The sequence below is a fragment of the Notamacropus eugenii genome, chromosome 6 (assembly GCF_028372415.1).
Source record: "Notamacropus eugenii isolate mMacEug1 chromosome 6, mMacEug1.pri_v2, whole genome shotgun sequence".
NCBI lineage: Eukaryota > Metazoa > Chordata > Mammalia > Diprotodontia > Macropodidae > Notamacropus > Notamacropus eugenii.
In genome coordinates this window covers 142828423-142853648 of record NC_092877.1, presented here as the reverse complement: position 1 = coordinate 142853648, position 25226 = coordinate 142828423, and the positions used below count along the sequence as shown (strand labels likewise).

Here is a 25226-nt window from a genome sequence, read left to right as displayed (position 1 = left end):
AGTAAGTCTGAAAAACGGGAGGCTAGCTTTATGGAGTTAGATTGTCTTTTGGCAGTGTGTATATCTGCTAGCTACCCTTTGGTGATTGGTAATGTTGTAGGGTTCGTTTCATAGACACTCCCCTCCCCTCTACCACCCCAGTTAAGACTGACCCTAACTATGAAAGAGAGAAGATAAGGCTTTCAGTTGAGTTTCTTATGTTTTCCATAATTTAAAGTCAACGTAGCCTGTTAACTAACTAAACATTCATTATTTATTATAAATACAATACAGGACAAATATAATATAATGCTAGATTTTTTAAAAATACAAATAGTGAGGTACAAAATGAAAGGAACTTTTGGGGTTTTTATACTATTTAACTTTTATAATCCCTGCTTAATTAAACCTTGACTTACTTTTCTATTTCCAGGAGACCTTTTACTTTCTCTCATCTACAATTCATCCAGATGTTGAAAAGCTTGACCTGTCCTTAAAAAAGCTGCCTGCTGTTTGGGTGATAGGAGTTTTCGCCATCTATTGTCACCAGAATTGTTGATAGTACAGTCGCTTCATACGGATGCTTAATTCTTATGAAATAGTCATTCCTTCTCAATGTGAATTACTTTGTTAATTTCAAGGAAGACTTCTCTTCATCCCTTATTCCTTGATCTTTCCTGGTCCAGGTCAGAAATATTTTTAAAAAAATAGAGGCAAAAGAAATTATGCCACTGTTCTTTTATCCCATTTCTCCCTTCTCGTTTCAACAAAGTTTGCAGTCACCCAGTGATTATTTCCTTCAGGAAGATGTTACCTTAGCAACCAACTTACCAACTCCCTCAACTTCACCCTCTGTCCCCCCAAAGCTTTTATCTGTGCTCAGTTAGCATTGAATTGCTTCTTTGCTCTGTCCTGCAGTGTTAGAATCTGCTTTGTAAAGGAATCAAAAAACACATCTGAGCAAAAAGAGCAGTTTTTCAACAAGGTTTACAGGGATTTCCTCGCTGAGGGCTTAAAGAATTTGGTGTCCAGGGACAGTGTGACACATGGTAGCAAGTAGGGTCTATTTGTCTCTTAATTACAGCTAATTAGCCTCTTAGAATTGGAAAAGGGAATGCTGTTCTCCTTCTGGATAACCCTTTCCCAACTTTGCACCATTGTTTATTCTCTTGTATTTTAGTTTAGCTCCCCATAATTTTGAAAAGTTGATTCTTATTCTTTAGGATGGTAATCTTGCTTTCATGATTTTCCTAATTCCTGATTAGAGCATGCCTTCAGTGCTGGGGGATCTGACTCAGATGGCAAAATGAATGCTCTCTTGATAAAAGAGACCACCTCTCCCCTCCCATACTCCAACACATAGCCAAAGCCACATTTCTGGAATTGCTTCTGGAAAGCAGTTGTTCTAAGGTACTCTTACCAACCAATCTTTAGCCGTCTGAGAGAGTTGGTGGGTAGAAGAACTATTTGTAAGAACAGAATAAATGAGACACACAAATTTCAGTGAGCCAGCAGATAGCTCTGCCCTTAGCAGATTCTGAAAAAATAGAGAAAATTGCTCTTCAGTTCACATATTTCTGCATCTCTGGGTTTTGGGTTTTCTTTTTACACTAGGATAATAAAAAGCTGGCAATTACGCAGTCATGTCATTAATTTCAAAGTGTAGGTTTCATAGTGCTGCTGTCAGTAAAAATATTTCTGATCACTTAGAGATCTATTTGCAGGAATGGTAGCCTTCAGAGGTGCATTTTCATACTTTCCATCTAGCCTTTTAATTGTGAATTAAGTACAAAAGGGCAGTGGTGTGGTGAATTTAAGGTTGGCCAAATAAAAGTCTCCAGCATCCTTCCTTGATATATCGTGAGATTCTTCTCCATTCTTCTGGTGGGTTGCTAGTTTTATGCCTAAGGATTCTTTGACAGGTCAGAATGAAAACCAGGAACTTCCTGCTTTCCAAATTTAACAATTCAGAGGGATACGGTCTGACCAGTTTTGTTCTATTACGTTATCCAAGAAACTTCCTCCTTTGGGTACTGGAGTCTTCTGAGGAATGTTATCAACCTCCTTGGAGGTTTTCATGAACAAAGCTCCATCTCCACACCTCATGGACTTGGCACTGGCTATTTTCCCATGCATGGAGTATTCTCACTGGATCCAACTTTGAGAATCACCACCTTGCTTTCAGACTGAGCTCTGACACCATCCCACCAGGAAGCCTTTCCCACTCCTCCTGGATCTTGCCATCCCCTCTAAGGTTACCTAACATCTACTCTGTATGTATCTTGTATATACTGATTTTATACGTGGTTTCCCTTGTCAAAATGTTGGCTCCTTGGGAGCAGGGTCATTTTTGCTGTGGATTTTGCTTTCTTCCTCTTCACTTAGCACAGCGTCCAGAACATACTAAGTGCTGATTGATTGATTGATGATGACAGTGACCCAGGTAGTTAGTAAGTCTAGTTTTTGAAGCATTAGAAGTGTTTCTCTAGATATATAACATTCCGAGCTTTCACTAAGTGTTGGACCTAGATACAAGCTGTTTACTCCAATTTTAGGTAAATCTGGCAAAAACCTTTTAAATGAAGTTCAAAGTAACATAATGACTCTAAACAGCTTTTTAGAAAGATAGGATAAGAAATAAAGATTTTGCTAGGACTACCATCTCACTTAGGGCATAGTGGAGCCATTTGCATCCTGCCATATTGTAGGGTCATTCCCATTTACAGTCATGAAAATTTGATGTTGATCCATTTTGAAATCTTTGAAGGTTCAAAGAGAAAAAAACTATATACCTATATGTATTTAAACCTTCTGGAGTCTTCATTATTCTCTGTGAACTTCATGATGCTAATTCATTTGCTTTTCTTTTTTGTCTAATTCTATAGATCACTCTTTCTTGTAATAAAGAACCTAAAACCACTTATATGTTCTCACTGCTTCCACGGAGTCAACACCTTGTCTAGAAATTAGGATTTGCTTCCAGTATTCTTGTAATGTCTAATTGTTTTCCAGTCCTCAACCTAGAACTTAACGAGGAAAGAATATTTTGCAGTGAAGGAACTCTAAAGGGGAAGATAGAATAATCACAACAGAGACTTTTTTGAAAACTGGAACTATAGTATCACACAACATGAGGGTGGAAAGGGACCTCAGAAGGTTCAACGTCGTCCAACACCTCATTCCATGAAGGAGAAAATTGATGTTCAGAGAGCGGAAACCTATCCAAAATCACATAGCTAGTAAATGGAAGAGTCTAGATGTGAAGTTATGTGTTATCTTTTCACTATTCCCACTATTATTCTCCACCCCCTTCTCTAAGAGTGAGATAAAGTGACTATATAAAAGTACATATTCATTTAAAGCATTTTCATTCTACTTTTAAGAGTTAGCTCATTGGAATTCTATTGAAATATGAAGGAACTGGGTAGTGTGTTGGCTTTTAAGTCAGTGGATTTGGAGGTAGATATGAGCTTGCTTTCTTGGGCAATGCATTCCTCATTTTCTTCATCTCTAAAAAGAAGGGGGCAGACTAGGCGACTGCCCAGTATACATGTACATACTGCCTGTATACATCTTTCTCGTATAGTATGTTAATCTTTCTCTATTAGAATCCAAGCTTCTTGGAGAAAAAGGCCATTTTTGCTTTTCTTTGTATCCCTAGTGCTTTAGTGCAGTGTCCAACACATAGTAAGCATGTAATTAATGCTTATTGACTGGCAGCCTTAGTGGTGAGGTCCCTCCCAGCTTTAAACCTTTGGCTCTGTGATCCCATTCTGTAAGGAATACCATAGATAGGGCATGCCATGCTTCTCTTGGAGAGGTTGGACTACTTGCCCAAAGTAGCAGAATTGGGATTCACTTTCAGGTTCTTTGACCATCAGACCTAGAACCCTTTCTGCTATATCATATTGTAGTAGGCAGCTAGGTAACACAGTTGACTGGAGTTCTAGGTTCACAGTCAGGAAGACCTGTGTACAGATCTGACCTTAGACGCTGTGTGACTGGTCAAATCACTTAACCCCTATTTGCTTCAGTTTCCTCATAGGAGATCATAATAGCCCCTTACCTCCCAGGGCTATTGTGAGGATCAAATGAGTTTATAAAAATATTTAGCACAATGCTTGGCACATACTAAGCTCTATGTAAATGTTAGTTATATTATTGTTTTCATGTTGTTTGTCAGAGATTGGAAAGGTTTGCATGGCCAAAAATAATGCCAAGAAAGAAAGTAGCTGCAGAGGGCCCACTCTCATTGGAGAGATACAGGACTGATCTCCATGGACACCTCTAGTCCTGTCCCTGACAATGCTGTTGCCAGAGTGATGGGTTCTAGTGTCCTTCTGGAAGTTTTCTTTTCCATTAGCAGTGATAAAGCCTCATGGGAACTGTGACTGCTCCAAAGACAGTTGAGTTGTGTTTGATGTTGTCCATCGCTGCAAAGTTTCAAAGCTTCATCTTAGAAGGTCCTCTCATGAAGGTTTTGATCATGTACATTGGGACCTCCCCATGCATTTCCAACGATTATTGCTAGGATACATTGGGAATTTCAAATTATCTCCAGAATTTACCTGCAGGTTGTTCGGAAACCTATTATTCGTATTTCATTCATTGTAACACTTTTATTTCATTACAACGTGGAAAACTGGTCTTGAGAAGCAGAGAGGTAGCAAACATTCATTCTGTTTCTATGAGTTGGGAGTCTGGGAGAGGGAATTAGAAAGAAGTTTGTGGGCCTATCTTTAGGCTTTAGGGGTAGAGAAAGGGATTTGTTTCCCTTGCTGATAAAAAAAAATCCCATTTTTAGTGATTTACTTAATTTGCTAAACTGGAATAGACTCTTAGAGAATATTCTACCCCAGGAACTGCCAAAGTCTCAATAAGTCAAAATCCTCTTCCTCAAAAAAATAAAGTAACACAAGCCTTATTAAATCAAGTAAAAACCCATCAGGGATGTTTAAGGATCTTCACTGTAACAAGGGGTCAGTCAAGCAGGGACTAATTGGGCACTTGTCAGGGATATCATAGAGGACGTTTATGCTTACAAGTTGGACTAGGTCGCCTTCTAAGTTACCTTATAGACATTTTAAGTATCTTTGGAGTGGAGTTGGGAGGTTCAGACCTATAATTTCTCAGTATGAAAACTCCCTAACTGAAGCAGATTGACAATTTCTCATTAATATAGAGTCCTCAGGAGTTTCCTGGGGGTAATAAGGTGTGGCACAAAGCTGTGATTTGTTCACGGATATGCAGTTATTATTTGTCAGAAGAAAGATTTAGACACAAGTCAGATTTATTTTAAGGCTGGCCTTCCATTCACTATGCCATGCCTGTCTCACTTTCCAACCATAAAATTCTTTTGAAAATAAGTGATGTTCTGAGGTTAAAATGGATTTGCTTACCTTTTACCTGCTTACCTTTCTTTCTGCTCTTTATGGGATTGACCAAGTAGGTGAATTTCTGACACTATTGATCCAAGTTCACTCACTTTTATTCTGTTCTGTGACTCTATTTGCACCTTCAACTCCAGCGAAACATCTTTTTGCTTTTATCTGTCTTTAGCATTCATTAAAATAAAACTGAGCTCCAAATTCTCTCCTGCCCACCCTCCCTCACCCATTGAGAAAGTAGACAGCATGATATCAATTATATCGTCGCTCAAAACATTTCCACTTAACCGTATTCCAAAAAGAAAAAGAAAAAGCAAGAAACATAAAAAAGTGAAAAAGTATGTTCTGCATTCAAACTTCATCATTTCTCTGTCTGAGGAGGATAGCATTTTTCATCATGGGTCCTTTGGCATTATCTTGGATCATTGTATTGATCAGAGTAGCTAAGTCTTTCGCTGTTATCGTTACAATGTTGCTGTTACTGCGTGTAATGTGTTCTGGTTCTTCTCACTTCACTTTGCATACGTTTATATCATTCTTTCCAAGTTTTTCTGAAACCATTCTGCTCATCATTTCTTATAGCACAGTAGTATTCCATCACAATCATATACCACATCTGGTTCAGCCAGTCCTCAATTGATGGACATTTCCTCAATTTCTGATTTTTTGACACAATGAAAGGAGTTGCTATAGCTATTTTTATACCTATAGTTCTTTTTCCTTTTCTTTGATTTATTTGGGGTACAGATCTAGTGGTGTTGTTGAATCAAAGGGTATGCATTGTTTTATAGCCCTTTGGGCATAGTTTCAAATTGTTCTGCAGAATGGTTGGACTAGTTCACAACTCCACCAGCAGTGCATCATTGTCCCTATTTTCCCATATCCCCTCCAGCATTTGTCATTTTCTTTTTCTGTCATGTTAGCCAATCTGATGCATGTGAGGTGGTACCTCAGAGTTGTTGTAATTTGCATTTCTCTAATCATTAATGATTTAGAGCATTTGATAGCTTTGGTTTCTTCTTCTGAAAACTGCCTAGTCTTATCCTATGGTCATTTATCAATTGGGGAATGGCTATACATTTGAGTAAAAAGGCCTTTAGAAGCCAAGCATCTTGAAAATGTTTGTTGTCTACAAAGTCAGAGAGGTGGATCCCAACATGACTTCTGGAAGAACAGCTAAGCTCTGTATGACCTACTGATGGATGATACATCAGTAGTGCCCTTTGCATTTAGAAAGACCACATTTTATTTTTCCTTTTCTGTCTGGTTAATTTATTCATCACTCTATCCTGTCACTATCCTCCTCCCCTTTGTAGTTGGTAATATTGCCCCCTCATTAGTACATTAGGACATTTTAAGGCAGACAACAGCTTGTATGGACTATAGTTTACATGGTCTTTGACTCCTAGATTTAGACTATTAGAACTAGAAGGAGGTCTAATAGCAAACACAGAAAAGGGACACAGAGAGAAATTGTCTTACATTTTTTGAGTAGGCAACACCTCTGAAATGATAAATCTCCAAAGGCTGAGAAAGCACTCTCATTCCCCACTTCCCTTCATTCATGGAACATTTTACATATTTGTGTCTGAGATTCGTTCTGTTCTGATTAAGTCCTAGCTTCTCTGGTTCCTCACTGCTCTGTGTTTGGGACTTCTACCATCCATTTAATTCTAGGATTTCTTTGGGTTTCCTTTTTATTTGCTTACTTATTTGCTTTACTTTCCTCCTCTTTCTTGACAGCGGCAAATCAGAAGGAGCCCATGACTCTTACATTGAATGTGAAAGAGGAGCCAAAGGATGAGGAAGTTCTAAGTTCAACGTTGCCTCAGTCCAGCTACGTGTTCAGGTCGGGATCAGAAGTGTCAGCCTCCAGTCTCCCCGAGGACACAATGAATCCGCAGGAAGGGCTAAGGAGGGATATGTCTGTCAAAGCAGCATCAGAGCTTCTTATGAAGCTATCAGGTATTTGGTTTGTTCTAAAATAATCACATTCTGATAGACACACCCTTTTATAGCTGTACATGTATATATGCATACGTGTGTATATGTACACATATATATGTAGACTATTTGTGCCTGAGCTGTGATAGAGCCTTCTGAGCCCATATTGGTTTGATCAACCACAGCTGGACACACTGTACCTCGACCCTGGCATAGTAATGTCATTTTGTTTCTCTTTGAGAGTGAAGGACGACAACCAACCATATATACACATATACATATGTATATATATACATACATTTAAACTCATAAGCCAACTGAGGCTGCTTCCTGCATAAGTGATAATTAATCCAGCAGCTGCTACATTATCACATCGTGGCATTTAGTTCAGGAGTGATTCCATTACTGACTTCACTTTCCTCCTTGAGATGTGCATGTGTGTTCATTTGAATATGCTCACTGTGTATTCTTCTCAATAGAGGCTGATGCAGTTCTGCGCATATTTACATAGTGTACAAGTTCTGAAAAACAGTACTCTTTGAGAAAATGTCTGTAAATTGAACTAGGATTCTAATTGCATGCAAAGGACTTGTAGGCTTAAAATTGTTTTCTAAAAAGGGAGCCTTTATTTTATTTTTATTTTTTGGGCTTTGTATTTAAGATTTTCCTTCCTTTCTCCTTCCTTCACTCCCTCCCTCCTTCCTTCCTTCCTTCTTTCCTTATTTTCTCCTTTCCTCCTTTCCTTTTTCCTTCCTTTTTTTTTTTTTTTAATCAGTGAGCCTCTGGTGTAACAATTCTCTCCACCAATCTGAATGATCGGTAACTCATCTACAACGTATAGTCTCCAAGAGCTGTTTGGGATACTAAGAAGCTAAGTGACTTAGCATTATTCTCAGAGCCTTTATGTTGCTGTCAGGACTTGAACCCAGGTCTTCATGGCTCTTCAGGCAGTCTTCTATACACACTATCCCATGCCACCTCTTTATATCATTTTAGTGTACATTAAAATAGTATCTTTTGGCTCAGTCAACACAAGGGAAACAAAGTTATTGCCTTAGAGAACAACCTGAGTTTAAATCCTGCCCCTGACACTTATTACGTGTGTGACTTTGGGCAAGTAACTTAGCCTTTCTGGTCTTCACTTTCCCAATCTGCAAAATCAGAATATTAGACAAGAGAACTTCTGTGGTCTCTTCCATATTGAAGTCAAGGATCCTAAGGAATTGCCAACAAAGTAGCCAAACGATATTTTCTGAATGGAAGATCACATCATGGGATGTTATACTAATCTGTCCATATTCTCATGTGTCTTGCCTGACTTTCTAATTATGTGTGTACTATGTTTTAAATGCCAGAATTATTACCAAATGCAAGAGCAAAATCCTAATAACTTGAAATATATGCCCATGGAGTTTGTTCATCTTACATACAAGCATTTAATTGAGCTTACCTCATTTTAGCCCATGTACCTTTAGCTCTGTACCTTCTTTTGAAATTTGGAATGAAAATTCAAACTAATTTTCAAAAACCCCACAAAATGCTCATCAGGTATAGGACACCAATCATAATACAATTCTATTTAGAGGGGATTTTTAGAATCCATATTTAAAATGCATAGCATTAAAATCCTGGGTGAATAATCGGGGAGACCTGGGTTCAGATCCTGTCTCTGCCACCTGTGGATCCTTGGCACATCTTTGAATCTCAAGAGTAATCTCTAGCAGCTCCCTAGATTTGTATAGTAAGTCATTGGTTGTTGGAGGAAGGAGTCCCTGCACACCATCCGTTAGTGTCTTGTGGTATTTAAAATGCTAACACAAATGTAAAACAGGTTCCACTTTGGAACTGTAGCTGAGCATGAAAAATGTAAGGAATGAATGAGTCAAACTTTTTTACTGGGCTCTGCAATTTCATCAGCAATTCTGACTGTGTTTCCAGCAGATCAATAGGTTAGAAAGAAGAAATGAATAGTGATTTACTTGGCGGATATTGTGCCCAGACAAACAAATTGCCTTTGTTTGCCAATGGGTTGGGTTATCCAAGGCTTCCTTTCTCTTGATGGTGACAGCACACACAAGAATGTCTCGAACGCTTTTGCTGTAACTTGGAATTTTATCTCACGTAGGGCTCTGTTGGTTTTCTTTTTTAGTTTAGTTTTGTTTTAATCTCCCAGAAAGCATTTCAAACTCTCACATGGAAAGGGCTGTGGAAACTCTGGAACAACTGAAGTCATCTTAGGGAGGTTAAAAGGTTTTAAAAATGGAAGGATGATTTTCAAGCCCACTCAGCTAAATATTAGTGAATGCTTCTTTCTGTAGCCCAGAGTAATCTGTCTGTGATTTTGCCTTAACCACTCCATGGATAACAGTAGCCTCTGTAACCCATTCATCCATTGTGTAGACAGACTGGGACATTGTAACATTTGCAGGTCCCTCTCAACAGGGTTTCCTGACTACTTATCTGAGAAAGTGAGGGCTAATAAAGCAGTGCTTCCTAGTGGATAGGGCATTAGACTTGGACCCTGGATTAGAATCATGCCTCAGACCTGTGTGACCCTGGGCAAATGCTTAATCTGTCTGTTAAAATGGGAATAGTAACTGCTCTTACCTCTCAGGGTTATTGTGAGGATCAAATGTCACAGTGCATGGAAAACTTTTTGCAGACCTCAAGACTGTATTATGATAAGTGTTTATCAGTGTTAGTGTTGAGTATTTCCATTTCTAAATTTGGCCTTTAACCAGATATGCATAGCCTTAAAGACAATGTGCAAATAAGTTGCAGCAAATTGAAGTATAACTCCCTCACTTTATTTTTCTTGCCTTTTTTTAGAAATATGGCTATTATGGAAATATACTTTGTATGATTTCACATATATAATTGATATTTCTTGCCTTCTCAGTGTGTGGGGGAGGGAGAAAACTTGAAACTCAAAATTTAAAAAGCAAAGAATGTTAAAAATAAATTAATAATACATTGGGGGAAAAAAAGTTTGCATTAAAATGAGTGAAGGCTCACGTAGCTGACCTGTACTTTAAAATTCACTTGAGAGTGGAAGGCAGCAAATGTTTCCTGTAGTTTATCCTTAGTCAGTCTCCATAGGTAGCCTAGTGCTGTACCCCAACTGATGGCATTTTGCTGTCAAATTTGCTTAGAATGATTTAACTGGAGATCTCCATTCATTCTCTCACACTTTACCATGTCTTATACATATCGCAGAAGACCATAGATTTATTGTCGGAAGGGACCTTAAATATCATCTAACTCAAGGGTTGGCAAACTGTGGCCTTGAATCCATTCAGTCAAAAGGCCACCCTTAAGGTTATAGAAGGTGGCCTCGAGGCCAGAGGTTCCCCTTGCCTGGTCTAACTTTTTCATTGGGTAGATGAGGAAATTGACGTCCAGAGAGATTTAGAAATTTGCCCAATGATACGGGGGATAGAGCCCCAATTAAAATATAAGTTATCCGACTCCAAATCCTACACTCTTCCTCATGGATCATATGTTGCAATATGTAGTTTATTTCTCCGGATAGGTGGAAGGTCCTTGAAGGCAGGGATTGTGTCTTTTCCTTTTTCTTTGCATTTTTGTATCTTTAGTGCCTGGCCCAGTACTTGACTCAATGTAGGCACATGATAAATGTCTGCTGGATGGAATTGATTTGAATTGTGCATATTGAGTAACATGAGAGGATGGTGATGATACTTCTAAGTATTTCATGTTGTGATATTGGATGGTAGCCAAGACTTGCATTAGCTGGGTCACATCTTTAGAAAAGAAATAGCCTCTCTACTTCCACAACATGCAAAGGAATAAGGCCTTGAGGGACTAACCCTGTCTTCCCAGAACTGATGACTCTCTAGCTCCTTAGGACCCCAGGACTGAAGCTTTAGGTGTGAGAGCCCAGCGGGGACTGAATGTTATAGAGATCCATTGCAGGGGTGGAAAGAGTAGACTTAGGACTTGAAACCTATTTTCTTTTCTTTTTTTTTTTTTTGCCCAGACTGATAGAATATAAGCTCATTGAAGGCAGAAACTGTTTCATTTTGCCTTGGTTTCCCCAATGCCTGGTGCACACTAGGCCCCCAGTAAATGCTTATTCCTTGATTGATTAATAGATAGGAAATTCCTGGGAAGAACATAGATCTCTACTTAGAATCTAAAGGGTTGCTTGAGCCCCAAGAGATTAAGCCACTTGCCCAGGATCACCCAGCGAGTATGAGATATGTCTTTCTAACTCCAAGGGTGGCTCCTTACCCACTATCATTCTATGTCTCTTGAGATTCTTTAAAAGTGAAATTATCCTGTTGCTAAAACAAGTCAAAGCATGGCCTCCATATTTAGATGTATTTCACTGCTTTTCAGCTCCTCACAGTAAAAGTACTTTTTATTGGTGTTTCTTAAAGTAGAAGTCATGACCTTTTGGAGATCAAGGATAACTTATTAGGACAATGAATCTGTAGTGACTGGAGCAGCATATACCTTACTGCTAACCTCTTTTTCTAGTCCTTTCCCTCCTCCAGATCCCCTTAGTTCCCCATAAGCACCTTGTCCTCTGCCCCCTTTGTATTACCATCACTTTTCCCTGGTTTGTTTCCCTCATGAATCACGGATAGCAGTCAAGAGCCTGGTCATTGAACTTCAGAAATAAAGAACACAAAAGAAAACTGATAAAACTTTTTCCTTCTGAAGAAATGGAAATGTGGACTGTTTTATCTTTTAGAGATGAGGTAATGGAGGGCATTCAATATCACAGGATGGCAAAAGTTGAAAGTCTCTGGTCTTTGTCATACTGGGATAAATATGGCAGCAAACAAAAGGTATTTAGAAATTGGTTGAGTCATAAGTTTAAGTCTATCTTATGTCTACCACCTTTTCCAGCAGTTTACAATAGTGGCCCAACACTGGAATGGGAGTGCGGAAGAGCTGTGTTTGAGTGAGGCCTCCAAGACTTGTCTGACGTGTGACTCTGGGCAAGTCACTGAACCCACATAATCCTGATTGTCCTAATTTCTGAAGTGGATGCACTAATACCTTACAGCTGCTTAATGAGGTAGTTGTGAGGCTTTAATCAGATAACATATGCAAAGCACTTTGCAGACTTTAAAATGTTATGTAACATCAGTTATCAGTGTTCTCTACTTTGGTACACCTTAACCAGTGACATTGCTTTCTTATCCTGGATGGTTGCTGTTCCCTTCTTTCTTCCTTCCTTCCTACCTTCCTTCCTTCCTACCTTCCTTCCTACCTTCCTTCCTTCCTTCCTTCCTTCCTTCCTTCCTTCCTTCCTTCCTTCCTTCCTTCCTTCCTTCCTTCCTTCCTTTCTCCCTCCCTCCTTTTTTCCTTCCTTCCTTCCTTCCTTTTTTCTTTCTTTCCTTCTTTCCAGTCAAGGTTAAGTGACTTGTCTAGGGTCACATAGCTAGTCAGTATTACTAAGTGTTTGAATTCAGGTCCTCCTGACTCCAGGGTCAATGCTGTATTCACTGTACCACCTAGCTGCCCCTGTTTATGTCTTTCTACAAATTCTCCATGGGAGAGTTACCCAAAAAAGATGCTTATAAATTCACACAACACAATTCACTGCCCAATATTGACAGTGTTCACTTATTATAAAGTATTTTTCAAATCTCTAAATGAGCTGATATTAAAAATTGGTAACTTAGCTTATAAGAAAACACTGCAATGAAGTTTTGGTCTTGTTAAGTCCCAAATTTAAGATAAAGCTAATTTTTAAAAGCCCCAGATTGCAACATTCACAGAATAAAAACATGTACCTAAAAGATAAATTTTTCTAGGGCAGCTTAAATCATTATGAAGAGGACAACTGTTCCCATTTGCTCTAAGTATCAGGTGTTCTCTGTGTTGCAGATATATAGACATCTTAAAGAAAAGTATTGTGGTGCACTAGGGTTTGAGACTTCTCAATAAAACATGGAAAACAAGAGAGTAGGAGATTTTAGATGTCACCCTTTTGGCAAGAGACAGTGTGGCCCCATACCTCTTGGTAAGAGAAACACAGCAACTGTATATGAGTGCCAGGTTCAAGGCCACTGTAGATAAATGTGAAGGGACCTGTTTTAACATCAAAACATTTCATAGGCCCCTACACAATGGTAGTGGTTTTTAATAATTCAAGAAATATTTAATGGCAAGATGCTACTCTGACTTGAGTGATGCGTTTTTAGTACATTTGTATTTTATTAAATGCAATAGCATTTATATAAATGTTAAAAATTAAAATAGACTAATTATATCATTAGTGTAGGATGTATTAGATTGTTTCTAATATATAATGTATTAGATCGAGAGGAACAGTTTGGTGTAGTGGATAGAATACTGGACTTGAAATCAGGAAAAGCTTGATTCAGATATCGCCTCTGAAACCAGCTGGGGCATCTGGACAAAGTAGCTCACCTCTCTGGGCCTCAGTTTACTCATCTGTAAAAGACGGAGGGGCAACTAGGTGGCACAGTGGACAGAGGGCTGACCTTGGAGTCAGGATGACCTAAGATCAAATCTGGGTCGCAAACGCTAGCCATATGGTCCCGAGCAAGTCACTTAACCCTATTTGCCTAAGTTTCTTCATCTGTAAAATGAGCTGGGAAATAGAGTCATGGAGAGTGGAAGACAACGGAAACAACCCAACAACCACAGAAAAGGGTGCAGAGAAGAATACGGTTTCTAAGGTCCCTTCCAGCTCTTCCACAATGATCCTATGAAAAACACTAATGCTTGGTGCACTTGTGTTTGGGAGTACCCTTACAGTAACCTCATGGCCCCTGGGAACCCACAGTATCACAGCGAGGAACCACTGAATTTCAGCTTTTCAAAACTTCTCAGTTGCCAACAAGGAGCATACTGAGAAAGGTAAGAAGCGTTGGGGTGGGGGAGAGTGTCCCTTAATAATATCAAGTCTTGAAAATAGTTTATAACTTGGTAAATCCTACATCCTTAATTCTCTAAGGCTACCGTGAAGCACGGAATGATAGGGACAGCATAGAAAGAGATGACTTTTCCCAGGGTACCCAGTGCTGGATCTCTTACAGTATTGGTAGAGAATTGATAGATATCTTCATGGGCCTGAAATCCCTCCGCTGAGTCTGCCTGAAGAACGTCTCCAGCAGGTGCAGCCTCATCCTGGGTCATCTTGGTCTGTTGAACAGCTTCCATGGTTTTTTTTAATGAGTAACTTATTAGGATCATAACTTTAAACAGTAACAAAATTAATTAAGCTTTCATTTGTAACTATTTTTAAACTTAAAAAGTTGGCTTCCAATACGGAGAGATTTAGAAGAACATACCACTTACAGCTCCCTCCCTCGCTCTGTGTTCCCTTCCATTGTCTTTGTTTAGTCAGTTACCTCTGAATTGGGGCCCCGGGCTTTCCTTTTATGTGGTAGGTGCATATACCCGCCTTCTTGTTCTGTTATCTTTACTTCGCATTATTTCTTATACATCTTCTCATTGTTTGTCCTCCTTAATTGCCTTGTAGGAAGTGCTGGACTTGGAAGCAGAGAACTGTTTACTTTGGCTGTGACCTTGGGCAGCTCAGTTTACCTTGCGAGGCTTTACTTTCAAGATCTGGAAAATGAGGGTGTTGGGCTAGATGATCTGCAAGGTCTTTCTAGCTCTAACCCTATATTTTCTGACAAAACATCACCAAGCTATGATTTGTTCAACCATTCCCTAACACTTGGAGGTTTAGGTTGTTTCCAAAATTTTGTGATTACAAAAAATGCTACTGTCTTTGAACAGGGATTTTTTCCTTCTTTTAGGTAACACTCAAGGTATTTTCCCTTATAATGGAATTAATAGGTCACTCAGTCTTATTGAGCCACATTTACCATGTGCCTACTATGTGCCAGACACTGGTGCAGTTGTATTTGAGCGTACTCTTATGATGACTTTGCGGCCCCTGTGTCAAAGCCCACAACCATTTAAACTTTTCAGAACTGCTTAGTTCCCAACAAGGAGCACATTGAGAAAATAAGAAGCTTTGGGGGACAGAGTATCCCCCAATAATATCAGTAATGAAAGGAGTTGCTAACTTGGTAAATCCTGTTCTCAGCATTGGGATTAGAAAAAGTACAAATCTCATTCCTGCCTTCATGGGACTCACGTTCTGATGGGGAAGGGGGTGGTATTCTAGGTGGAGGGAAAAAAAAGGATCTGATTATTTTTGTAAATCTTGGAGCATATTTCCAGGGAACTCTCTAAAAAGAGTATTAATAAGCACTTTCAAAATCAGTTTCATGTCTGCTAGGTAGGGAGGCATGAACAAATGGCAGATTTCCTGGAAAAAAATCTGGAGTTTGTAGTGGACCATAAATTCAATGAACCAGCAGGATGGCAGAGCAGCCAAAACAGCAACAACTGCCACAACCTTAATGTCATCTTTGGCTGCGGGAGACGCCTTGAGAGGTGATAGTCCCACTGTACTTATGTCCTTGTCAGACCTCATCTAAAGGATTGTGTTCACTTCTGGAAGGTCTCGTTAATTCAGAAGAACATTGGTAAACTGGCAAGTATCCAGAGGGAGGCACTGAGAATAGTAAAAACACTGAGTCTGGGTTGTATGAAGATTGCTTAAAGGAAGTGGGATTATTTAGCCTGGAGAGGAGAAGGCTCAGGACAATATCATGAAGGGCCATCACCTGGAGGAGATGTGTTCTGTTATGCCTCAGAGGGTGGAAATGGTAGAAGTAGCAAAGAGGCAAAATTAGGCATAGCATTTGGAAAAGCTTCCCACTGATTAGAGATATCCCAAAATATAATAGAATGTCTTGAGAGGTGGTGGGCTTCTCCTCGTTGGAGGTCGTCAAGCAGAGACTGGATGCTTTTTGTCAGATATGTTATATAGACAAGTACTTTTGGGTGCCGAGTGGACCAGATGACATTAATGTCTCTTCCAGTTCTCACATTCTGTGATTCTGTATTTGTATTTTTTGACCATTTGTCCACTAGGGAACGCTGACCAATTTCTTTATCATTGCAGTAAAATATCTATTATTCTTTTCCCTATCTTCAGTCCCAGTCATGAAATCCCCAAGTAGTTGCTAACCCTTTCACAAACAGTTGCCAAATCCATCCACTTGGCACTTTCTCTGGGATTAAAACTCTCTCTCTCTCTCTCTCTCTCTCTCTCTCTCTCTCGCACACACACACACATACTTTACAAAACAGTTTTATTTAAAAAGTCTTATTGTAATCTCTTTCTTGCTAACCGTATAGTTTCTAAAACCTCCCAATTCATCATTCATTCATTCAAAATCCACATTCCTGACATGTTTTGTTTGTGCTACTTGAAGTTTTTGAGTAAAGGCTAGATATCCACTTGCTAGGTTTGTTGTAAATCTTGTTCAGATGACCTCTCATTTCCTAACTCTGAGATTCTTTTTCCCCCCATTTTTTTGGATATTTTTGAAGTACAGTTAATTTATTTTTCTTTTCTTTTTTCTTTTTAACATTCATTTAAAAAACATTTAAGTTTCAAATTCTCTCCCCCCCATCAAACAACACAATATCAACTATACATGTGAAGTCATGCAAAACATTTCCATATTATCCATGTTGGGGGAAAAGAGCAAAAAAAGGAAGAAAAACAGTGAAAAAAGTATGCTTCAATCTGCATTCAGAGTATCAGTTCTCTCTCTGGAGGCAGATGGTGTTTTTCATCGTGAGTTCTTTGGAATTGTCTTGGATGATTGTATCAATCAGAGGAGCTAAGTCTTTCACTGTGGATTATTGTTACAACATTGTTACTACTGTGTACCATGTTCTGGTTCTTCTCACTTCACTTTGCATAAGTTAATGTAAATCTTCCCAGGTTTTTCTGAAAACATCCTGCTTATTATTTCTTATAGCATAATAGTATTCTCTCACAATCGTAACACAAGAACTTGCTCAGCCATTCCTGCATTGATGGACATCTTCTCAATTTTGAATTCTTTGCCACCACAGAAAGAGCTGCTATACTTTCGTACAAATATGACCTTTTCCCTTTTCTTTGATCTCTTTGCAATAAAGACCTAGTAGTGGTATTGCTGAGTCAAAGGGTATGCATAGTTTTATAACCCTTTAGGCATAATTCCAAATTATTCTCCAGAATGGTTAGACCCATTCGCAACTCCATTTAGGTGCCTATTTTTCTACATCCCTTCCAGCATTTGTCATTTTCTTTTTCTGTTTTGTTAACCAATCCGATAGGTCTGAGGAGGTACTTCAGACTAATTCTGAAATGCTGAACCCAGCTAATCTTCATTAGGTGCCCCCATCCCACCTTAAACATGTTTTGCTCTATATGTGAGGGTTGCTACATAAATGCATAAGGAACATAGATTGTTTCCTAAAACAAATCACAGTTTCAGAATCACTTTTTGTCAGATCTGGGCTGCATTTAAGCATAGGACCTACAAGGAAGGCTGTCTTGGATTCTGGGCATGATTCTGCCACTTTGGAGACTTTGGGCAAATCACTTAACTTTTCAGAGTCTCCTTTTCTTTATCTGCAAAATGAAATTATTAAATTAGATACTCTCTAAGGTACCTTCTGACTCTAAAGTTCTATACTCTAGACCAGGGGTTCTTAATCTGGGGCCTGGGAGCTTTAAAAAAATACGTTTTTTGATAATTATATTTCAGTATAATTGATAATCTCATGCATTTTATTTTATGCCTTTAATAGCATTATTCTAAGAAGAGGTCCATCAGACTCAATGCTCCTTCAGGTTGGGAATCACCTAGGACTGCACTGGCCAGTATGAAGGGGTCAAAAAGGGTGAAGGATCAGCTTAGGTACTACTCTCTCCATGAAGCCTCCCCTAATTTTACACACAAATGAAATTTCCCTACCATAAATTCACAAATTCTAGTGCCAGTGGTACTTATACTTGTGGATGATACTTTATGAGTAAGTGTTGTTTTTTCATTCATCTTCGTAGACCACTCCCTCCCCCACAGTATCTTTTGCTTAGAAAGAGGGAAATGTTTATTGAGTGAAACAACTGTTTGAATTAGAAAAATGGAGATACAATTGACTTAGAAGTTAGAGATGTATTTCTCTTGCAAAGGATGGAGGGGAAACAGTAGAGTCAGAGAAGCTCTTCCCGACATTGTTTTATATATGTTAGCCGAAAAGCTCAGGGAGCATTGAAATAGTGCCTTTTCTAAACTTTGTATCTTCTTTAGTCTGATGCTAAGTGTTCAGTATACATCAGGTGCTTCATAAGTGCACGTTGGATGGATGAAGTCTTTACCTGATGCCTCCTTGTGATATGGATGGTGGCCCTTATTTATCCTCCTCCTTCTAGAAATCACTCGTTGCTTTGGAGTCTAATTCCCTGGGGCAGGCATGGGGAGCCTGTGGCCTCGGGGCCACATGTGGCTTTCTAGGTCCTCAGGTGTGGCCTTTTGACTGAGTCCAAGTTTTACAGAACAGCTCCTTTTATTAAGGAGATTTTTCTGTGATATTTGGATTCAATCGTGTGGCCTTAAGGCCACAAGTTCCCCACCCCTCCCTCTTTCTCTTCTACTCTTATCTCAGCAGCCAGTTTATCCTCCAGACCTTGAGGATAGTGAGATTCTTTGGGCAAAAGGATTTGAATCAACCAGGAATCCCATCTTCCACTGTCCCCCAGTTCACAATTGATGCATCCTCCAATGTCCCATCTCAAGTTCCACCTCTCTTGTGAAGACTTCCCTGATCCTACTATTGGAAATAATCTCTTTTTCCTCTTGTCTCCTTGTACTTAGTGGTCTCCTTATGCCTCCTCTTAGAAATATCATGTTTGTATACATGGTTTGCCATCCCAAAGAGGTTTTCATATTTGCATTGATTTGAATCCATTTATACCAGCTCCTGGCACTTCAAACTGTTTTACTCTTTCCTAGTATACTGTAGATACACAATGAAACATAGAGCAATTGGATAACTGAAGTAAACTGAAAGGGATTCTTTTTTTAAATCATCAGAATAAAGATGTGTCTTTAACAAAAAGGAAGTCACTTTATTCCCAGGTGTTATTTAGGAGCAACTCTTTGATTCAATTCAGCAAGAATTTGTTTGATTTTATTACTTATGACCAACCAGGTGCCAGGTCCTGAGGATACAAAAACAAAAATGAAAATGGCTCCTGCCCTCAAGGCACTTACACTCTACTGGAGAAATAGCATATGTAATAAATAGCATACACAGAGATAAACAGCAGGTATAATAGATAAATAGCATGAACAGATAAATAGCCTTTATAATACATAGCACATACAGAGACATAAATAGATAGAATAAATAACCTATGCAGAAATAAATATTAAACATGAGTAAGTAATAATGGTGTATAATAATAATAGCTAACATTTATAGAGTGTTTACTATGTGTTAGGCACAATGTTAAGCACTTGGCAATTATTATTCCTTTTGCTCCTCACAACAACCCTGGGAAGTAGGGGCTATTATTATTTTACAGATGAGGAAACTGAGGCAAGCAGTGGTTAAGTGACTTGCCCAGGATCACACAGCTAGTAAGTTCTGGGGCCACATTTGAACTCGAATCTTCCTGACCCCAGGACCAGCAGCCTATCCACTGTGCCACCTAGCTGCCTCTCTGACCTGTATGACCTTATGCTCTAGATGACCCTTTCAGGTCCAAATCTGGGATCCTGTGAACTTTTGTTTGGGGATATCAGAGAAGACTTACTTCATGGAGGAGATGGCATCTGAGTTGGGAAATCTGTCTACCCACATTAAAAAAAAAAAGGCATGGACTAGAGAGGGCCTTATGTAAAGGGGGTAGTGGGAGAGACCTTTCCTTTGCCATCTTCCCAGAAGTAATGGTACAATTCTTTGCAGCATTTTTACCAGTGCTGGTATTCTGCTGAAGTCCTGAGAGATATTCAAATAAAGGCCTTCTCACTGAAGTCGGACCATTCTCTCCACAATCATATCTGTCCCTCCATGGAGAATAGTAGCAATTCATCTCCCAACGTGTCTAACTAGGTTATCCAAGTGGCGCACTGCGTTCCTCTCTGTGCATGCTCCCAGTGTCTTGCTGCAGGCGTTTTCTTGTAAATTTTAGTCTCCAATGCCACCTGCCTTGTTAATTTTCATTTACAGTCTTCTTTATCACGTGGGAAGAAGTCCTTTTGGTTGGGAAGGGCTAGGGAAGGAAAGGACGTACCAAGCATTATAATGGTATCTTTCTGGTAGCACTGAGCTGTCTGAGTTTTGACCCATGAAACACTTGGTGTGTATTGTCTTTCACCCCCAGTCTTCTTCTTTCCCTCCCTGAACCCCAGAATTTGGGATGCTTTTCCTTTGTCTTTGTACCTCTAGTGCCTAGTACAGTGCTTGGCACATAGTAGGTACCCGATTAATGAGAAATGAATGGAACAAAAAATCTGGAATAACAGTTTTCTGCCTCCTACTTTCTTAGTTCTTCGATTAAAAAAGAAAGAAAGAAAGCTGTCCAGCTGTTCAAGGCTCTTTTCAGCCTTTCATTGAGCCATCTTAGGGAACAGAAGGAGCCTATTCAACACATTTTTACTCATCCTTGGCCAAATTTAAATCAGTTTATGTGTGTAAGCCTTCCAGGGCTGTTATTTGGCACACACCCCAGTCAAATATAATGTGGAAATATTTTATGTGGAGAAATCTATACAGGTATGTAATTTTCCAGGTTAAAATTAGTGTTTTTCTGGTAAAACACAAATGACATAAAGGCTTGAATTTTCCACTGAATTTTCAGAAAAATCTGCCATGGTTTTGGAGTTCCAGACCCTGAGAAGTCTAGCCTAGAAATGCCTTGGATCACGGCAAAACAGCCCTTGCCCAACAGGGACGCAACCTTCTGATGACCACCCCTAGAAGTATTTGAGCCCACCCTCCAGTCAAGTTAACCAGATGTCTCCTATGCACTTAGCCGCCAAAGAGAAACCCCATAGTTTTGGGAAATGAATGCCCAAAGTCCAATGTAAAGAATGTATACCCTCACCCACTGCTTTAGAGAGGCACATATGGTTCTTATCGCCCCGGGCACTGGCATTGAGATATTTGAGCATCTTCTGGAGTAATGAAGTAGATACAATATTACCAGTTGGGATATGGGGCTAAAGATGACACTGAGACTATTGTGACTTGGCATTTGGCACAGCCTTGAAAGAAGTATCTAAGAGCAAAGCTCTCTGGCTCATCCCTTTTTGGGATCAACATATGTATTTATATGGTAAATGAGAAAAAATACTATCAACTTCGAGCTAGCCCCCCAGACATAATTCTATCCCTAGAAAGCATCAGAAGATGTGTCCCTGGGGGTTATTAAGTAAAGTAGAGTCACTCTCCACCTTATTAAAGCCCTGACCTTTGCTCACGGTCAGTTGCTCGGGAGCCATTATGGAAAAAGCCAGGTGAGCTTTCAGAGACCTTGTGTGTTCAGAAAAGGAAGAGGAGAAATGAATAAAAGCAGGAATAGCTTAGGATAGTTGCAGCCCTAAGTCAGACTGCCTGTAGGGCCCTCCTCTCTATTAATAGTTTCCCCAACATATCTTCCCCTACCCTGTCTGACTCATAGACTCTGAGAACTGAACGTGACCTCAGAGGTCATTGGTTTCAAGCTAGCTTTTTAAGTTCATTGTTACCATTGCCTGAAATCCCTGCCTAAGTTTTGAAAAACAGATACAGATAGCTCTAGGAGGGAGCACAGTCCCATGAAAACAGGTGCTTGACCTAGAGTCCAAAGATTTGGGTTCCAATCACAGCTCTGCCACTTTTTTCCTGTAATCTGGGATACGTCATTTCAGTTTTCTGCACCTCAGGGGTCCATGGCATAAAGATTAAGAACTCGGTCTGCTGTATTATCTCTAAAGTCCCTTCTAACTCTCAGTATGTGATCTTTTGATTAAGCTGCTATCCGTCAGTCACACATTAGTGGGAATTAGGATATGCCATTTGCTTTTCTCCATCGAAGAACATTGCAGGAAGGGAATGAGACACTTGATTAAATTGAGAACGTCTCTGTGGGGTGCCAATGTGAGAGCTTTGTGCTTGTTATCAGGAGATCAGAGATTGCAGAAAGTAAGGTATGGCAAATAATCATAATATTAGGTACTTTGAAGTTTACAAAGCAATTTATATGCATAAGCTCTTTTGAATTTCTCAACAATCACCAGTTGATACTAAAGAGCTTATTACCTTTATTACCTGAATTATACACATGAGGAAACTGGAGCCCAGAGAGGTTGGAACTGCCCAGGGTCACACAGCTACTGAGTGTCAAAGGTACCATTTGAATGGGAATCTCACTGAATCCCAGGCCAGCATTCTGTCTAAACTCTCCCATTTCAGCATTTTGCCTGTAAGCCAGACTTTAACTTAGGAAAAGGAAAGGATGGTCTCATCTCGTTTTTGTGACTTTTCTAGCTAGGACCTAGAACTTTAGGGTAGGAATACTAGGGCAGCTTTGGGGGTAACCTGCAGGCCTAACTTCCATTTTAAACATATGTTTTTATGTGAAAATGTGTTCTGAATTATATGTGATCGCTTTATCATCTTGAGGGACCTAACTTGTCTATGTGGGGAGGGGTGCCTTTGTGGACCATCTGCTGGAATATGTGCTGTTTTCTGTTTGAATGAGTTTGGAGGAAGATCTTGTGACATACAATCTTGTAATGAAAGTTATCAGTTGAGAAAATCAGGCATCAAAATAGGAATGAAAAGTTACATATTTTAAATTGTTAAAGTTCATAAAAGAACATTTCATGCTGGGTATTCTCTGTAAGCAAGTCCATTTGTCCTTTTCCTTTGGGGCTTAATAGGAGGCAACTACATCACGTTCGTCCTTGGGAAGTCTCTGTTGTTACTGGCATAAGTAGTAGGTAGGGTCACTCAGGACTCTGGGAGGAAGTGATAAGGTTTTAACTAGGAGACATTTAGAAACAGATACACTATGGAAGAGAGGCTAGTGTATTATAGCAGATGAATGATCAGCCTTGGAATCAGGAAGACCGGGTTCAGATGCTGCCTCTGAGTTTACCACCTGCATGACCTGCGTTAACCCTAGTGCCCCCGATAACTTTGTAAAACTGTGCAGGTTAGGATCATAAATTTAAAGCTGGAAAGTACCTTCCAGGCCGTTAAACCCAACTTCCTCATTTTATAGATCAGGAAACTCAGGTTAGGTCACTTGATTGAGATCATACAGGTGATAAATATAAGAAGCAGGAGTTGAGGGCAGTGAATGTCTGAGAGGGGATTTGAACCCAGATTCTCACTCCACTCCTTTATCACACTGCTTCTACAAGGTACAAAGGATGAATTACAGTTTGCTAAAGTATTTTCCTTCACAACAACCCTGTGCGGCAAGTAGTGATGGGCACTACTATTCCCATCTTATAGATGAGAAAGCTGAGACAATTCTTAGGTGGGTTTTCTCTCAGTCAAGTCAGGACATTGGTAATTGGAGAGAATTTCTATACAGATAAAATTCCAGGTCCAGAACCAGAACAGTAAAATCAGCTTTAGCGGGGTGAGCTGAAGCCAGGAGTGAAATGACTTGATGAGGAGAGTTAATGAACAGGCATCAACTGGAATTTGGGGTGTTAATTGGTATCTGGAAAATTGAGGCAAGGAAATGAAATATGAAAATGGAGAATTTACTCCAATGTGAAGAAACCAAATCCTCTGTTATTTTTCTTGAGCCTCACTGGCTGCCTGAGCCCACTATCATCCCTGCTCTATCATCCGGAATCCTTCTCTGGTGCCTACAAATTTGTCCTCCATCCTTATACCCTCCTTTGAGCTTGTTCCTCCCTAGCTAGATCCTGTATCTTCTTTTTTAACTGTGAGGGGGGCACTGCCATCCTCCTAGGCACCTTTGGCTTTATAAACCTCTGTGTCCTCCTGGCTGTCTTACTCTCACCCACCACACATATACAGTCTGCTCCAAAATGTGCATTTCTGCCTTCACAACCTTGAGGATGTAAGTCTCGTATCTCCATGCACACAGCCACCACTCTCCTGGGGGCCCCCCTTGCCTTGTACCCGGCCTATTGCAGTAGCCTTCTACCTTCACCAAACCATCCTTCCCTCAGCTGCCAGAGTGATTTTCCTAAAGCACCAATCTGCCTATGTCATCCCCCTGCTTCATGGTTCCCTTTTCTCTTCTGGATAAAACAGCAAGTCCTCTGGCATTCAAAGCTCTTTGCAGCTTGTTATCATCCTGCTTTTTGAAGCCTCTTACCCATGACTCCCCTCCATGAACTTTATGGTCTACACACACTGACTAACTGGCTACTCTTCACACAGGACACTCCATCTCCTGTCTCTGAGGGGCCTTGCGTTGGCTCTGTCTCTATCTGCATTAAGACTCAGCTTGTATCTCACCTTATTCAGGAGGTTTGCCCAGGTTTTTCCTTCCTCTCTGAGAATGCCTTCTGTCTATCTCTATGTGTGTATGTGTATATTTGTGGTAGCTAATCATTTACACGTAATCTGCCCTCAATACACTATAAGCTCCTTGGGTGCAGGGCCTGTTTTTGCCCCTCTTTTTATCCCGGGGCTTTAGCACAGTGCCTGGCACATCGTTGTTGTTCACTCATAGCTGACTCTTCACAATCTCGTTTTGAGTTTTCTTGGCAAAGATACTGTGATGATTTGCCATTTCCTTCTCCAGCTCATTTTACAGATGAAGAAACTAAGGGTGAAGTAGCTTGCCCAGAGTCATACGGCTAACAAGCGTCTGAGGCCAGATTTGAACACAGAAAGACAAGTCTTTGTGACTCCAGGTGTGGCCCTCTCTCCACTGTGCCTGGCAAATAGTAGGTGCTTAATAAATGTTGAGTGAAAGACTGACAACTCCATCTATTAGTGACAGGAGTCTTGTCATACTCTAATACACTGAAGTGCTCAGCATACAGCAGAAACTTCCTA

At 39.9% G+C, this 25226-nt stretch overlaps 1 protein-coding gene across 4 annotated transcripts in view; it reads left to right on the top strand.

Annotated features, from left to right (window-relative positions):
• ZNF827 (zinc finger protein 827) overlaps positions 1-25226 on the top strand; it is a 244153-nt gene that overhangs the window by 77967 nt on the left and 140960 nt on the right. For all 4 annotated transcript variants that reach the window (XM_072621179.1, XM_072621180.1, XM_072621181.1 and 1 more), the window contains exon 5: positions 7110-7331. In XM_072621179.1, coding sequence (XP_072477280.1) covers positions 7110-7331 — 222 coding nt within the window. The remainder of the gene's footprint in view (positions 1-7109; positions 7332-25226) is intronic.